Source organism: Sphaerodactylus townsendi, linkage group LG01 (genome assembly GCF_021028975.2).
Source record: "Sphaerodactylus townsendi isolate TG3544 linkage group LG01, MPM_Stown_v2.3, whole genome shotgun sequence".
Taxonomy (NCBI): domain Eukaryota; kingdom Metazoa; phylum Chordata; class Lepidosauria; order Squamata; family Sphaerodactylidae; genus Sphaerodactylus; species Sphaerodactylus townsendi.
Genome location: NC_059425.1, coordinates 170,811,928 through 170,830,178, shown reverse-complemented (window position 1 = coordinate 170,830,178; position 18,251 = coordinate 170,811,928). Strand labels below are relative to the sequence as shown.

General features: G+C 42.9%; 1 protein-coding gene across 1 annotated transcript in view; it reads right to left on the bottom strand.

Moving 5' to 3' along the window:
* WDFY2 (WD repeat and FYVE domain containing 2) overlaps positions 1–18,251 on the bottom strand; it is a 64,811-nt gene that overhangs the window by 10,017 nt on the left and 36,543 nt on the right. The window contains 7 exon segments of the mRNA XM_048499381.1: positions 349–454; positions 1,846–1,972; positions 3,993–4,105; positions 6,797–6,947; positions 9,150–9,166; positions 9,168–9,202; positions 15,995–16,068. Coding sequence (XP_048355338.1) covers positions 349–454; positions 1,846–1,972; positions 3,993–4,105; positions 6,797–6,947; positions 9,150–9,166; positions 9,168–9,202; positions 15,995–16,068 — 623 coding nt within the window.

Below are 18,251 nucleotides of genomic sequence, written 5' to 3'. Positions count from 1 at the left end.
TTGGAAGACAAAATTCTGGGCTAAAATAGAGCTTTTGAACATTAAGGAAACCTGTGGAAAAGACTAGGTGAAAAGGTTAGGATTTCACCTGGAATTTCTCCTCAGTGTAGTAAAGGAAGGGGTTTTGTTATTGTTCATTAAATATTCTACCACTCCAATCAGTACTGGAAGCAGCAGTTAAACAGAGGAGCCCCCAAGAGGAAAAGATAAATACGAACCCTAATAAACGGGTTGAGTTCTAAAACAGCCCTTTGAAAAGTCTAAGTTTTAAACGAACCCTTCAAAGATTTAAAATTAAATAAGTTGCTGTTTCCCTGACCAGATAAAGGAGAAGAACTGAGTATGCACCTCCTGTCTCTCAACTTCCATATTCCAGACAACAATCCCTCCATCTGCTCCACAGGAGATAAGTTGACGCGTATGATGGGCATAGGAGAGCGACTGAATTTTATCACTGCAGAGGACAAACAAAACAAATTAAATTTCAACAACATTAATGAATGAGAACAGCAATTGTTACTATTCAGTTCTCTTCCCTTTCAGACAACGTATCCACAGAGCATCTCTCGGAAGGAGCTGAATTCTGCAGTGGAGAGGCCCAAACCTATATATTAAAGGTGCTGGTTGTGAAGCAACAAGACACTACACCTCTGTAATCAGTCAACAGTTCCTCCAAGCAATATGCACTCACACAGTTAAATGTTCAATACAGCAACAGGGTAGAGTTGAGAGCATCTGAGCTTCCAGAAGTCTAGACTTTTACAGCAACATTTCCCAGCTTGTGGGTCCAGACCCCAAAGGGGGTTGCAAAGCCTGTAAAAATGGCTCCTGGCTTTTGCAGTTTTACTGATTTGAAGAAACTTTTCCCCCCCAAGTGTATTACCACATCATGTAACCAATGGTAGGATCCAAAAATTTTAGTAACAGGTTCCCATGGTGGCGGGATTCAAACTGTGGCACAGCGCCAATGGGGCTGGGCGAGGCATTCCGGGGGCGGGGCATTCCTGGGCGGGGCTGTGGCAAGGACGCAGCTGCTGTGCTGGTCCTTGGGTGGGAAACTAATGCATGCAGGTGCAGGTTGCCACGCATGCCAGTGCACCTCCTGCTAGACTGCTTCAAGTTCTGCGTGCTACTGCTGAGAGGAGGGGCGTAACTAAGGCAAAAATCACGTGGCAAAATCACCAATTAGTAACCCCCTCCTGGCACACTCAAATAATTAATAACCTACTCTCGGGAACCTGTGAGAACCTGCTGGATCCCACCTCTGCATGTAACCATTCTGAAAAGTCTGGGAATCCCTATTCTGCAGTATGATGCTGAGCTATCCAACTGCTTTACAATTGTTAAAACAAAGACTGGGAAATCAAAATGCTGGCCTGGGAAGAGTAAGAACAGGGCAGAAAACTGTCTCAAAAATTTAATCCCACTCTACTTAAAAATAAATTCCCTCTGTGAAATGGTCTTAAGAATAAAAAGTGTATTTCATATTTCCACCCCACTTTAGGATGGCTTGCATGTTGTTAGATCTTACCACATAACTCTCATACCATTATGCTTTCAAAACAGTCAAGAGATAAATTACATTTAATGAATACTGACTAGATGTTTCATGATTTAGTGCTGACTGACAATGCTAATCGACAATGGGTTTCATTCAACAAAACAAGAATCTCTTGTGGGTGGGATTCATAGGGGGAGGAGCTTGTTTTTTAATATGTCTTTTCTTGGATTGGTTTTCTAAGTCGTAAGTTGCCTTGAGCAGGTCTCCAGAGAGGCAACATATGCATTTTCCAATTAAATGATAAATAACTGCAATAAGAGAAACATGTGATCACTGTATCGTACTTGTGACCTTGCAATTCGATGGCTGTTCCTTTTCTTCCTCCAATGTCCCACATAATAATCGAATGATCAGAACTGCCTGAAAATAAGACACGCTGCACAGGGTCCCAACAGAGGGCAGTGATTCCACCTGAACATTTTAAGCAGAGAAAGCGGGGGGGTGTGGGGGTGTGGAGAGAGAAAACAGTTTGCTGTCAAAACATTAACAGAGCATGTAGAGAATTTCAGTCTGCTTTCTTGGGAAATAAACTTGCTATGAGCAGGAACGTAGTTTTAAAGAACAGCATGCCCCCCAGACTGCACTCTGCCCCTGGTTGAACTCCACCCCAGGCAAAAAAAACCCCAAAACCTTTGCGTGCCCTTAAAATAAAAAAAACAACAACTTTTCTTCAAGTTGAGCGCACCAAGGTCAGTAAGACACTGTGGGGAGGAGACAAGGTCAGGGAAGGATGCGCTCTCCTTGGTCTCTCCCCCCACCCCACCCCAGTGTCTTGCTGGCCTCAGTGCACTTGGCTTGAAGAAAAGTTTCCTGGATTTTAAAGGAAAGGTGCTTTTAAAATTCAGCTTACTTTCCTCTGTCCGAGTGGCACTGTTACACCCAGAAGCAGCATTCCTTGTTTGGGGGGCGGGGCAGGCGGGTGGCCAAATGTACCCTCCACGTGAACCGGGTGAGTGGCACCTGAGGAGAGAGCCCCACCCCCCAAGATTCGCCTCTGGCTATGAATCTTGCTCCATCTCAGAACATAAGAACATAAGAACAAGCCTGCTGGATCAGACCAGAGTCCATCTAGTCCAGCTCTCTGCTACTCGCAGTGGCCCACCAGGTGCCTTTGGGAGCTCACATGCAGGATGTGAAAGCAATGGCCTGTCAGTCTTTGCTTATTCTCCCTCATCCCACCTGGAATGGCATCCTGAACTTTCAGAAGCTTTTTACTATTGGTTCTTCCTTCGGAAAAGATTCCTATGTGCGAGCTCCATTTTAAGAAGCTGTACTTTCCCTAGTCTAGACAGAAGGGTCTCTGTATCAATTTAGAATAGTGATGAAAGGAGATGTAGCCTACTTGCTACTTCCAAGACATGTGTGGTGAGATTGTTAGAATGCTGTTATCAGGATCCAGGAGACCAGGTGTGACATCCCATTTAGGCAAGGTTATTTGTGAGGATTAGGGGTGTGCATTTGGATATGCCAAACTGAAAAAAAGGCTGAAAAAAAGATGATTTTTCCCCCCTGGATTATCTTTTCTTCAATAAAAATCTTTGCTTCGTGCCAAGTAAAAACAAAGATCAGGCTGACTGCTAGAAACGTTAAGAAATGCTTCTGAAGCCACACAGTGCTGTCATTTTCCTGATGTTTCCAAGAAGTCGCAATGCCTGCAACGCATTTTAGGACTGAAAGGAAAAAGTGCGAGATTCCCACAAGATCTTGATCTCTAATGCAACAGAAAGGTTTTTTTTTTGACTGAGGTCCACCACAGCTAACATCAAACACTAAACCGGACTTTTTGCATAGCCTCTCCCACATGTTTTCACACACAGGCCCAAACTATATTATGCTGGACATGGGTCCAGCCCATGGCCATGAAGGCAATATCTCTGTTTATAAACTGTTGCAGGGGATGTGGAGCAGTGGCAACAAATTGTATTGTTTTCCCCTCCAAAAACGTAACCACCCACCACGCTTGGTGGGTTCAGCAGTTAAAAAGGCATGGGAGAACAAGATTGCCTGATGCCTCCACAGCATCTCACAACAGGTTTTAAATAGTCCAATTTCCCTCTAAAAATAAGAGTAGGGGGCCATAGGTGGGACTATCTCCACCACACTGTGTGATTTGGCCAGCTGAGTATCTACCATGGAGAAGGGGGCCCTGCGCCACAGGCGTGTGCCATTGGAGACACGTGGGGGTGGAAAATTGCCCCTCACGGTCCTCCCCCTTGCCCCACCAGGTCTCCCCCCTTGCTTTTTTCAGCTGGATGCTCTTTGCAGTTGACTGAACTAAGGTAAGTGGGGGGGCACTGCCAGGGGGGGCACCACAAGGAGGCAGGGGCCCTCGGGGGGATCATTTTGCCCCAGGCACCATTTCCCCCACACACACCACTGGATTCGGCCCCCAGAGTTTTTTGTTGAGGTGCTGAATTTGATTCAAACATACCTGTATGCCCCCTAAATGTTGTGATTAGGTTGCAATTTTCTTGTTCCAGTTTAAGGATGGTCACTTGTCCAGAATGATCCCCAATAAAAACATGCCGAGTGTCCACATCAAATCTGGCAAGAAATAGGTCAGGAATTTTGCAGCATCTCAAGTCAGGATTCTCAAGTCTAATATATGTATTGTTTCCTTTGATCTAGTAGAACAACTCCTTGGGGGTGTGGGTCACAAATCCCAAAAGAAGTATCTACAAAGCACAGGTGTCAAACTTGTGGCCCTCCAGATGTTATGGACTACAATTGCCACCATCCCCTGCCAGCATGATGATGGCAGGGGATGATGGGAACTGTAGTCCATAACATCTGGAGGGCTGCGAGTTTGACACCTGTGCTATAAAGTATTTTAGAAAGAACAGAGCCGGGCATCATGGCAAACCCTTAAACTACCAGTTATTTTGTTCTGGAAGAAGGGCGTATTTTTATTTATAAAATTTAATGTGTTTATACTGTTCCTTGGAACTCAGGATTCAAAGGTCTACAAATACCCCAAACAGAAAAAGAACCTAACACAAATATAATCACATAAAATTTCAGTATATCAAAACATTTATTGGTCCTATACCGCATTACCCAAAACTTCAAAACTGGAGAAAACATTATAGCAAGAAAAACTACTCGCACAGACGAAAAATCAGCTATGAAACATAGACATTAAAAACAGCGAAACAACCATCAAAAAGGGGACTATCTGCAGGCCAAGGTGGTAAACAGCTTTTCCTTTCTCAGTCTCTAGGCAGGGGGTGGAGGAAGATCTCTGCAAGTGGAATCAGGATCTGGCAATCTACAGTCCAAGATGGTAAGCCTGTCTAGGCATGCCGAAACAGGTGCGTGGGCACATGGAAAATACTGCAAACCTCCCATTAAACAGGGGAGAACTACAGGTATCCTGGATCTAGTTCACATTTTGCCAGAAATTTTTACCTATTCGGCAATATGACTTCTGATCTAAAGCCAAGTCATGGTTTGAGTTCTGCCCCCAAATTAGGGGATGGGGTAGAAACTGAGTGGCTGGGCAATCAGAAGAAAGTGGGGAAAACAAGTCCTTAGGGCATTTAGTATCTCTGTACTCACACCCTGTTCAGTTATCTGAAAAGACTGCCAACCAATTCAGCCTTGGTGATTTTGATTTCATAATCAAAACAGCGACAGTCCTGTCTGCTTCGCTGTCTCTCAGTACCTCAGTTCATACAGTTCCATGAAGGGCACTACCTGTCATCAACAGGAACCCCTCTTGCAGCCGCAGTCATCAACTACAGCAAAATTTGGGGAGAAATGTAAATGAAAACCCTGAACGTTCCCTGCCAAAAATGAGCACAGTTAGCACTGGGAGGTCCCTGACCTAAGAGCTGTGAGGTTGTCCTCAGTCAGGACCAGAGCTCTTCTGGCTCTGACCTGGTGGAACGCTCTGTCAAGCGAAACCCGAACCCTGTGAGACTGTAAGATGGAGCTGTTCCGCCAGGCCTATGGTTGAAGACAAAAATGGGATCCAAACAGCTGGCCTCCTTTTCCCATTTCTTCTCTTATAGCTGTGGTGGTGAACCTTTGGCACTCCAGATGTTTTGGACTACAATTCCCATCAGCCCCTGCCAGCATGGCCAACTGGCCATGCTGGCAGGGGCTGATGGGAATTTCAGTCCTTATCTAAAACATCTGAGTGCCGTTGTTCGCCACCACTGTCTTGTGAGTTCATGAGTTGTGGTGGCGTAATTCCATCGGCATCTCCAGATGTTCATGGACTACAATTCCCACCAGCCAATTAGCCATGCTAGCAGGGGCTGATGGGAACTGTAGTCCATGATCATCTGGAGTGCCATAGGTTTGCCACCACTGGTCTATGGTATGAATTAATTTGTGGGGTTTTTTTGTGGGGGAGGGAATTACATTTTAAATTTTAATCATGCTTATTCCCACTTGGTGGATATTAAGGGACTCGAATGTGGATGATAATGTTTTACTACAGATATCATTGTTTTATATAGTTGATTGCTTCAAACCACCTTGAGCCCATATGGGGAAGGACAAAGACTGAATAAACAAACAATTACTTCCAAAGAAGAAGATACAGATCTGGGACAACCTCAAGAAGGCATTTACTGACTCACTGAGGCATTGCCATTTCTACTGAGATGGAAATACAAGTTGGCCTGGGCAGAAATCCCTCCAGTGATGCATGAAATGGACCAGTCGCACAGTTAGCTAAAAACAGTCAATGGACAAAAAGGCTCTCAATTAATTTGCACTCTTGCAAAGGGCAAAAGGAACATCAATCATTTCCCTATTTTTCCACTTACTTCCTGCATTTCATAGTTTGAATGAAAGGCACTTCAGCTTGGAGGGGGATCTCTGAAGGCATAATGGGAAATAGTTCCATCTATTTCCTTTTTGGAACATTGGGGACTTGGGAACAGCTGAAGCTTCGTCATTTGGCAGAGGCAGCCCAGACTCTCAAAAGACTTTACCTCCAAAATCTTGTTGGTCTGCAAAGTGCAAATGGACCCAAATCTCACTGCTCGACTAAAAACCAACCTTGCGGCCCTCTGAAATGATTTTCTTTGGGGTGGTGAGTTTTGAGCATTTTGGCACGCGACGAACAGCAAACCTGAGAGGTCTCTCTATGGAAGCTGACTTACAGGTGATGTTTCTCGGTCATGATGCTTCTGTTACTAGGATCCACGACTGTGACATAACAAAACACTGAATAACCAAGTCAGCAGAACAATGGAACGGTGTGATTTCTGTAAAGGATACTGTAGTCCACAGGGACCTGCACTAACACGGTAGGTGCCGAGCCGCTGCCCGCTTTCTGAGCAATGCCACGTGAAATTCTTGTCCTGCCCTATGCTCAGCAACCACTCCATTTCCAGAACAAACAGAACCATCAAAACTCTGCTCTGGTGAGCTAGAAAAAGAAAAAGTAGAAAGGTATTAACTTCCCATGGGAGAGTTTCTCACACGCTTTTCTCCAGCCTTCCCTCTACTTCCCCTAGGAAAAACACACCCCTCGAACTCCATCTCCACCATCTGTCAATCACGGCTGCTTTCAAGTATTCTTTACCAGCACGGGACAAATGGTGGGAGACCAAAATGAAGAGTTTGTAGGATCAAGCCCAATGCAGGTGTAGAGTGGCCAAGTGAAGGGGGCTTCTTGGAAAGAGGGGGGGGGGGGCAGATTGAATACAGCCAAATAAACATTTCCATTCAGCGCAGGCTATAGGCATTAGGAGTGGGAGAATTAAGTGTCAAAGAAGAATGAAATGTAAAACCGACGCACTCTCAGTGGCCAGTTTCTAATTAAGAGGCTGTTTATCACACCCCCCAATATAGAGTACAGACTGAGTGGTTAATTATTTGAGTCTCCTGCAAGAGAGAAAGGGGGGATGTAAATCCAAACTCTTCTTCCTCATTTTCATACTTTCAGGATCTGATGAACTTATGGAATGCCTTATATCAAGTCATACCATCTAGCTGTCCCCTGACTGGCAATAGCTCTCCAGGGCTTCTGGCAAAGAAAATCCTCCCCCGGCTATGTGAAATCCCTCTAACTGGAGAAGCCAGGATTGAACTTGAGACCTTTTGCATACAAAAAAGGTCCTATATGCAAAGTGGGGCCTTTCCCAAAAACATAGCTGCCTTTTAACTGAGTTTGACCGCTGGCCCATCTACCTGTTTACAGTCTGATTGGTATCAGTCCTTCAAGGTCTCAGACAGGAATGTTTTCCGGTGCTGTTACCAGTGGTGCCTCTAGACATGCTAAACGCAAGCAGTGTGCTCTACCACTAAGCTATGACCCCTCCTTTTCATGTTTCTTACTATTCCAAAACTTGGGAAAAATCAGTTATCTGACCAACAAGTGCGACAGATCAACAAGGAATTACAATTTTGAATTGCAGCTTAACCTGGCTTCCCTACTACCTTGTATCACAGCAGAACATCAATGCAATTTATGATGGCTGCCAAAATCGCAGGAATTTTTGTACAATTAAAGGCCCAGCTTAAGTACTATACCCATAGGAAGCAAACTGGGCAGACCTTGAGAGGGACTCATAGGGACCCATGGACAGCTGGCATAAGCAATCCGCCCCAAAAGCAAGGCGGTGTCTTTTGATGCGGGAAAGTGACTTTTCACAACTTCTTGTTGTCAGGGGTATGTTGCCAAGGGACAATTCCGAACAGTATATTCTCCAATGATTACAGATTTCTTTATCCAATATTTGTATGGCGTTTCCAAGAACAAAGGCAAAAACATATACGCACCACTGTGACGTAGGGGTAAGAATGTCAGATTAAAATCTGGGAGATCCAAGTTTGAATCCCTGCTCTGCCATTAAAGCTTGCCTTGGGCCAGTCAAACTCTCTCAGCCTAACTTTACTCACAGGATTGCTGTGAGGATAAAACCAAGCAGAGGAAAAGGATGTAAGTCACACAGGGGGGCCCTTGAGCAGAAAGCTGGGACGTAACTGAATAAATAATATCTAGAATAAAATAGTTTATTCCAATAGGAATTTACACATGGTATTCTTTTACATTAATGCAAAGATCACATTTTCTTCCATCCTTCAACCAATTTTCTGATTGGTAAAAACAGAGTCTGATCCAGCCATCAGAATTAGCGGAGGGAGACTTTGACCTGACCATCGCAAACTGTCCATCTCTCCCCGAAATACCTACAGCTGAATCTCAAGTCTTCCAACTGTAAGATTCAGGTGGAAGGTTCCCCTCTCCATTATAAATGAACTTCCAAACAAAAGGAAGTCCGAGCTGTAATAAAACTTATTTAACACATTCAATGTAATCCAACTGCATGCTTGAACAAACAATCAAGTTCCCCTATAAAAAGCAGCAAAGCTTTTTTGAGCGATAATATCTAATTTTAAAGTGAATTACAATGCATCCTTCACTTATGAGTGAAAGGAGAGTAAATGTGGCATTTAGATATTTGCAAAAAACTTTAAAATATGCATCTTGTCAGTAAACTTCTGAATGATAAAGAACAGGCCTCAAAGATTATTAAACCTGCTGTTTTTTACTACCTGAATCTATGTGGCAGAAATTCAAGACCAAAGCATTTTTCTGTCTACAAATATGACCACCACGTCTTACCCTGGAAACCCTTAACAAGTCATCTTGTTGTAATCTTCTGATAAAATAAATTCCTGGAAAATAACAAAGTAGCCACTTTAGAAATGTGAAGTATGGAATATTTGAGAACTTGTTTGTAATGTAATGTGTGTTCTTGTTAAAATCCAAGAATTTATCATTTCACTGGATTTCAGTCTCCCCATTTTAGATTTCTGCTCACCCCCTCTGGATGTTTAGTAAACAATACCAAAGGGATAAATTAGGAAGATGTATGAAACCCACCCTGCTGTTTCTGTAGAGTTTTCCCACTTGGCCCCTGCCTCTGGTTTTTCTTACACACAGAACAGCTTGCTTTTCTGAACAACTTTTGCAAACCCCCACATGTGTGCTGATATGTTGTGATAGTTGTGGGTGGGGATGTACACTAGAATACATGTTCACTGATGGAAATAAAATGTTGAACCCATTCATGCATGCGAAGCTGACTGACACTAAATCAGACGAGGACCATATTGGCTACTCTGACCAGCAACAGCTCTCCAGGGTCTCAGGCAAAGGTGATTCAGGTTATCTACTACCTTATCCTTCTAATGTCAGGTACTGAGTCTGGGACCAAAGGCGTAGTGAGGGGGGGCTGAGGGGGCTAGAGCACCCAGGGCCACTATCTGGGGGGCTCACTGCTGCGCCTCTACTCAGAGGCGTAGCGCCAAGGGGACAGGGACAGTGGGAGGGTGGCGCTTGACTGGGCGGCACCCCTCTGCCGGGAGGAGGTGTTTGCAGAGTTCGAGCTGGGACTTGGAGGAGCCCGCGCCACGAAGCGTGCTGCAGCGCACAAGACGGCAGCGCCAGCTTTCCTTGCTCCACCCTGCCTCCCCTTACAACTGCGTCCCAGTCCCATTTGGGGCCGAAGTGCAGTCACTCCCAAACTCCCCATGGAGCTTGGGAGGTGGGCAGCCATGTTAAACATTATTTTAAACATAGTTTATTTTAAATGCTGTTTTAATGTTGATATTTGCAGCCTTGGAAATATTATTTGGGTGGAAAGGCAGCACAGCAGTGTTTTAAATAAAACAGGTGTAACAGTTTTTTTAAAAACCAGAACAAGGTCCAACGTAATATTACAGCAGCTCTTGCCCAAGAAAATGCAATATTCTGAAAATATCAGTTTATTATCCTTTTGCTGAATTACCTAAACTATTAGCTACCTTGTGAAGCTTTTTTCTTATGTAGGAGATGGCAAATTTACCTGCCACTGAATATTACCAGAATGTTCTCAAATCTCACATAGTAGTAAGGGACTTTACACTGGTATGATCCCACCACTGGGAAGCAGGTGTGCAAGAGAATTAATACCAAAACCATGTGGTTATCAATAAACTGCATTTTTTTTCTTACCAAGTTTGGCATGCTGCATATTTGGAAGAACACTTATGCTGTTAGTCCTGCCCCTGTGTTTGTACCACAAGAAGCAACTTGTGTGTGTGCTTCTGGGAAAGGGGATGGACCTATCCTCATCACAATTATCTATACTACCTTACAGCCAATTCTGATGTAGAAGAAACACCAACCAGCAGCCATGTTTCTCCACACACACCCCCTTGGGTAGACCAATGAGATTTCTGCCTACTCCAATTGAATATACAACAGGAGTGCAGTAGAACCTTAAAGACTAACAAAATTTATTACAGCATAAACTCGTGTGTTAAAACTCACTTCATCAGATGCAAAGGGGTGTAAAAATCAATACACAACCAAAAGGGAAAGAGGAGTGTTACAAAGAGAGGCCAGCTCAAAATAAGGTCAGATCAAAAGAGCAATCAGTTCACTCAGTACCGGTATGAGACAGAACTTTTCCACAGAATTCATTTAAAATGTTTTGAGGCAGGAAATAAAATGTTTCCTCTATGTTCTGCATTGTTTTTACCCCCAAACATTTTATTTCCAGCCTCAAAACATTTTAAATGAATCCCCTTTTAAAACAATTCTCTGGCTGAAAAATTCTGAAAATGCCTTCAGTTGCTGCGTGATCTAGTGACATTTCCCATGTTTCTCTGTTTCCCTGATCTTCCTCCTCGGCGCCATCTTGTGAGTTCACACAGTTCCCCCTTACCTGTTTATTTGCACCATTTAGCTTTTTGTTTTTATTTTGGGGGGGCCAATTTTTGAAGCATTGAGTATACAAGGAGTGAAGCATTAAAGGCTGTGATGCACTAAAGCATCAACTCAACACAGAGCTTAAAAAAGTGAGAGACTTGTGTAGATAGGGCCACACTCTCAACCAATGCCTTGAGAATACACCACTCTCTTTAACTAAGAGGCCCCAGCAAACTGTGATTTAAAGCTGATAAGAGGTAGACAGGCCTGCACTCTGCCCCCTCTCAGCAACTCCCCCACAGGGTACCAGATGAATGTTTACTTCATACACATCCAGAAAACAGGATGGGGAAACATTCAGAGATAAGGTATGGAGGAAAGGTTCACAATCACGCTGTCCTTTGGATTCTGTTCAGATGCCTTTTTCTTTAAAAACTGCAAACAAAAGCCCAGCCTGGTCTAATACAATGGAACGATTCTAAAGCACGCATCACTTCACCGTGCAACAGAAATAAATAGGTACCTTCTTTTACGAATAAAGCTATTTGTAAACAGTCGCTGGAACTGAGCCAATCTAACAGAATCAATCCATCACCTACTCAGCATGTGAAGGACTTCATTATCAGTCCAGATCAACAGCCAACTTTGACCTCTGCTGAAATACACTTACTGATCTTAGCTTGTCTGTTTTTCATCTGCACTTTCACGTGCTTCCAGCACACCCAAGGGACAATTTGTAGCTACAGATTGCAAAATGCAGAGAATGTTTTTGCTTCAAACCACTTCCTTGCACTGCATTTGAGGCCTGGAGAAAGATGGGAGTAAGCATCTCCAATAACCTGCATTTCTAAATTCTTACCTTAACAGCCTCCCTGTTTGTTTCATGTTAGGAAAATTTAGCATGTGAGTATTTTTTAGAAGTTAAAAAAGAACTATTTAGTAAAATCTCATCTTCTTTGAGGATGAAGGTGGGGGGCACCCAAATTGATTTCAGGATTAAAAGAGGATAAGGTTTTAAACAGAAACAGCTTATTAACCAATACGTATGAAGAAGTCTGCTCCAAATTAAGAAGGGGTGATCTACATTTTAAAGACAGGCTTCTACAAGCAGGTGCTTAGAAAGCTTCATATTTCTTTGACCATTTCATAAAACCAAGGATTTCTGAACAAGCAACAAAAGGCATTACAGAAGACTGAAACAGAAAGAAAACCAAAAGGGGGAAAGGTTATTATTAGGGTGGCTACAGCTTCAGTAGATTTTCTCCTGACGTTTTGCATTAGATATGGCTGGCATCTTCAGAGGATCCTCTGAAGATGCCAGCCACAGATGCAGATGAAACGTCAGGAGAAAATGTTACTGGAACGTGGCCATACAACCCAGAAAACCCACAGCACCCTAGTGATTCTGGTCGTGAAAGCCTTCAACAATACATTGAAAAGATTCACCACCATTTCTCACAATTCTCCATTCCAGTCACCGTTCTCTCAGAACTCTCTCAGCCCATGAGGAGGCAGGCAATGGCAAACTACCTCCAAACTGCCCTAAAACAGCTGATGGCCTGACCACTGCCATTCCTCAACACATTCTGAAATGTCACTGGTGGTTTACGTCACAGTAAACAATTTTATATTAGCATATAGTGGCTTGGAACTTTTAGTGGTGTTAAAAATGGGATAGGAGAGCAAACAGAGAAAAGAGGAAGTACATGAATTGAGTAGAAGAGAAAGAAGATCAAGGCAAGGACAGTACAGACTGAGGATATATATATAATATCAATGTCCACCAGAAAAGTTAAAAAGGACTCTGTGGGTCCAGTTCAGCCTCTGTGTTTCAACCAGATACTAAGCATACTTTCAGAACTACAGAAGAATAGAATAGTCCCTTAGTTCCTATAAGGTTCTGATCTCTAAATGATTCTCAGAAACCAACACTTTGATGCATAACTTAAACAATTAACCAACAAGGGGGGGAAAGCTACTGTACACAACTTTTCCTGTAAATAATATTCTCCTTATGAAATTAAATACTAATGCCTACCTCAAATGCCACATCCCTTTTTCCAACCAATCACTGTCTATTTCATTGCTTCCTTTTACATGGTGAAAATTCATTTTACAGCAAGTTCTAATAGGATGTATGTGTTTTAATTTATTAAAAATAGAGATAAAGGTGGTTCTGAATTCCAGAGCTATGAATTATAATGTTCCTTTTGCTTTTTCTCTGCCAGTCCTTTTATCCACTGGACAGACTGTAAACTATGAAAATGTATGCCTCAATAAATCTGTCAGTGTCTAAGACTCCACAAGAGTCCTTTTTGTTTCATGAAAAAATTCTGCTGATCTGGCATGGCTTCTTTATAACAGTTTACAAAGGGAGTGATTTCCTCTAGATTTTTATAAATGGGCGTTTAATATCTGTACTAGTATCTTCCCAGCAAGAAGTATTGAGTTCCCTAGATTGGATTTCTGCTCTTCAAAAGAGAACTAGAACATAGGCCTTTGACTAGCTTTCTAAAACAACAGGCTTCTACTATTATTGCTATTATTTAGAAAATGTATATTGCTACCACCTCCGTGTCTTGCTTGAGGTAGCTCATAAGGTAAACACACAAACACAAAATAAGTCATAAATACAACAGTGATACAATTATTAATATTTAAACGAGCCATAAACACCAACACCACTCTACAACAGCTTAAAGAGATCCATAAAGCAGTTCCTGGGCTAGGTGAGGACCTAAAAAAAAGACTTAAAACAATAAAAGACTATAATTAAAAGCCTGGGTAAAGTGAAATACCTTGGACTGGTTCCTAAAGAACTGTAAAATAGGGGCTAAGTGAACCTAATTGGGAAGGTACCACTGCTGAAAGAGCCCCATCTCTGGTTGCTACAAATCTGCAACAGAGGGACAAAAAGAAGAACATGAGAAGAGGATCTTTACAGATAGTCCTGGATAGGGTGGGAAAAGGAGGCTATTCAAGTGCCTCCAGCTGACCGCTGCTTAGGGTCCTAAAGCTAAGAACCAGACTATGAATTGAACCCAGAAACACCTATATTACAACAACAGCTTAGACCAGTGGTGGCGAACCTTTGGCACTCCAGATGTTATGGACTACAATTCCCATCATCCCCTGCCAGCACGGTCAATTGACCATGCTGGCAGGGGCTGATGGGAATTGTAGTCCATAACATCTGGAGTGCCAAAGGTTTGCCACCACGGGCTCAGACCATTAAAGCCAGTTAACTTCTACAATTTGTCTGCATGAACATCAGGTCACATGGATCTGAATTCAGCCTGATCAAAATGGGTTTTTGAGTGGGGAGCAGTTCCTTTGTTGCCTTCATCTCCTCCTTATTTTTGTCAGCTTTGGAAAATGTCTCATACCAATTTCAATTCTTCATGAAGACTGCAGCAAATTTTTGATCTTCACCTGGTGAATGTGTGTCATGACACTATGTCTTCTCCTGGCATGGATTGAAAATGTAAGAAGAGAAGACGAGCTGGCTTTTATACCCATGGAAGAATGTCTCACTGAAACCTACAAGGTCTGACTTCTGAGTAACATCGGGTTACGATGAAGCAGTAAGGCAACATGCTGAGAATGTTATTTGTTGCTTCTGCTTCAGAAGATGTGGTGCAAAATACCCACCTGCTGGGACTAACTTCATGGCATACTTTTCCTGGGTCTATCCCCAAATGAGGTCTGGCGGATCCATTTTGAAGACTCAATAGTCAGCACACAGGGCCCTGTTCCGACTGGGACTGCAGAATGCATGGAGTGAAGATTTAAGCCGCCTTCCCTTAACTGTTTGCCCATTCTTAACTGGCTCCAGAGAGCCATTTGCCCTGTCAAGGAAACTTATATTTCCCAGTGGGACAAATAGCGGCTCTCTGGGACCCTTTCAAGTAAAAAAGATGGTGAGGGAAGGAATTATTTGTGTACTGTAGTCCCCATCCAAATTGGGGACCCACTGGGAGTTTGCAGAATGCACCCCAAGTCCAGAGCAAATAGACCAACCTGGGGATGGAACCAGGAAAATAATCCCAGGTACGTAGGGCTTAATCAGTAGTGGCTGGCCAAAGTCACAGGTCTTTTGTCCTTTCTTTCCATACCAATGATATTCAGCAGTTGAATGCATTTTATCTGCATCAGGCATTCAGGCTTAACAGGAAACCACAAGTGAGGCCTGCGGTCTAGCCTGAGGCCTCGCTAAGTTTTCCAAGCAAGTTTTTCATCTGCCACTTTGAAACCGTTTCTACTTACTCTGAATTTCAAAGACCACAAAATGTGATTTAACATTCAGAACTCCTGAGTCACCCATGGGCAAACGCCCATGAAGTCCTATCATTCTAGGCTGCTGTTACTGGATGCAAAAGCAAAGTCCGATAAAGATCTACCACGTAGCTTTCGGTTTCACTCATGTGTCATTTAAGTCCAAAATATACTATGAGGTAGAATATCTGTGACCTTATATCATAACGTGTATTTTTCTGTTCAGCTGGGTGGGATTCTCTATTAGGAAAATAACACAGGCTAAAGGGATTAATTTTTCCCTCTATAAGTGCCGCTCCACTGATCCAATTAGCAATAGTACAAGACTGCTTCGGAGCAAAAACAAAAGAAAACAAAAACACAGCCTTGATACATCTGGAGATAAGCTCTCCTGAATGATGATTGTTTTTCGGCCTTTACTTAATGCTGTTAAAAAATCCTCAAAACTCACAGTGGCAAGAAAAAAAATCCAGTCAACACAAATTCTTAGTACTTACTGAAATGGTACCATTGTCTAGACCTACGGACAGCCTTCTTGTTTCTGGGTTTATGCACATGCACGAACATGGAGCTGGAAAATAAAAAATGAACAGGGTGATTAAGTGAAAGCCTTTACACTTGTTTCTCTTTGAAATGAATCTAGCCAGTTTTATGGGGGAGGCAACACCCATTACATGTACCCAATGGTGGCACACAAGGCCATTTTGTTTTTCACGGCCACGCTTTTGCTCTATTTTAAAAGCAGGGATGGACAGCAGCACAGTTACAGAACTTATTTTTTTGTGGGGAGGACAGGACATAGAGCTCAACTAACATTTCTTCTATCCCCAATAAGTGTCACTGTAGGCGCAGAGTGGAATTGGAGGATTCTTTAAAATCATAAAACAATGATTTCTTTAATTGTACTACCTATAATTTTGTGCTTTAATCATAACCTGACTTCTTCCAATAAGGGCAATTGCCTGTCCTGAATGTTTTGGGGAAAGGGATGATCCCCTCCCTTTTCAGTGATTGATTGATGATGGTTGCATTTTGGGGTGTATTCTTTCTAATGCTGTTCTGATGTAACCTATCAAAATAAGAAACTGCATCCATTTTGTGTGGCTCCTCTGATACTAGCTTGCCCTTTGTTGGCCTGAATAAAAATTATTTCTTTAATTTTATTCCTTGTCGGCTTAAGCTTTTTGGGCTTAAATTTTCTTATTAAAGTTACCCCGCGGTAACATCACCAGCCCTACACCAGTAGTCATGGGAGCACGGTATTATTGCTCAGTGATGTCTGATGCTGCCTGCTGCATGCACAGCACTGCCACCTGTCAGAGGAGCAGAAGGGACAGGAGAGTCAGTTGGACACAGTCTCAGATATGAAGCCCTACTTTGCTGCCCTCAAGCTCCTCCGGCCCTCTGCCACTGCTGCTACATTTGGCCATCAGATGCCATTCAGCTGGACTACTGGAGAAAGAACTAAATTTAGATGCCCTCCCTGAGCTCCAGAGATGGTTCTGCATGGCATGATACAACCTCTCCCCACTTTTTTGCAATGCTACAAGCTTTGTAGATCTGAAATGTAGGCTGGGGTAGGGGGACAGAAGAGACCAAATGTCAGTTCAGATTGTGGTTGGGTGGTGAAAGGACAGGCAGGAAGCCGCAGGATTTGGAGGAGGGATCCTCTTCTATGAAACAGCAGTGGTTTCAATTTAAGAATTTGGCGTGTGGTAATTCTGAGATTGAAAGACTGAGAGTAGCACTTTGGCACTCCTATACTAGGGCTTGTATCCATCCAGACATCATTATTTCATACTGGCATTGTTTTACAACACCCTTCCAAAATTAAATTTACATATGGTTTCCCTTCCTACCTTCTTGTTTGCTTGTACATCACCATATTCACAAGTAGATATTCTGCTTTTTCACAACCCAAGCTAAAAAAAACAACCCACTTCTGCCCAAATTCAGATTGAAATTCATTAACTCTCTTCAGGGGCAATACACCGAAGATTAAAGTTTTGAAATGGAAAAAGAAACTTAATGCGAACACCTGGTGTCTGTGGATGCCCACTGTTCAGGGTTAGATCAAAGTACTACAGACCATGCTGAGGTACTGTAAAAGTAGTTAGTATGAAAAAGACAAAGTTACAAATTTAACACCATTTGAAGGCCAAGGACCAATCTAACCACAATGGTGGAATAAACAGGTTTCTTTTTCACATATTTGCCCAATTCACATATGAAGTGGGGCCGAGGGAGACTTAAAGTGCAATCCTAGGCAGTTATATAGCCCTTTAAGACCACCTGCCTTGATGGACTTCAAAAGGTGCAACTCACCTAAGAATTGCACTTTCAAACACTAAAAACAGCATGGAGGACAGAGATGCTAGTATGCTGACAGGGTAGAGACATGAATGACAGCAGCATTATGGTTTGGCCTGAAATGTTCTGTATCCAAGTCCCCACTAGTGTAGGCACAGAGTTAGGTTAAAAGAATTTTTTCAATCCCAATAAGTGACCTAAGTAAGATTATTCCCCCCCCCCCAATTAGTTCCTTTTCTTATAATGGGGTGTTGGCACCCATAAAGCTGCTGAACAAGAATACAAACAGGCTTTCATGCTCTTTACCCTTTTCCCTGTGGCTAGCCAGATTTGCAACAACCCTGAAGAATGCCCCTTGTTCTTGCTTTTACATGAGAATGTAAGAAAGTGTGAACTAAGTTGTTTTTGAGGTGTCATTGTTCCTGCTAGTGCCTTGAGTCTGCC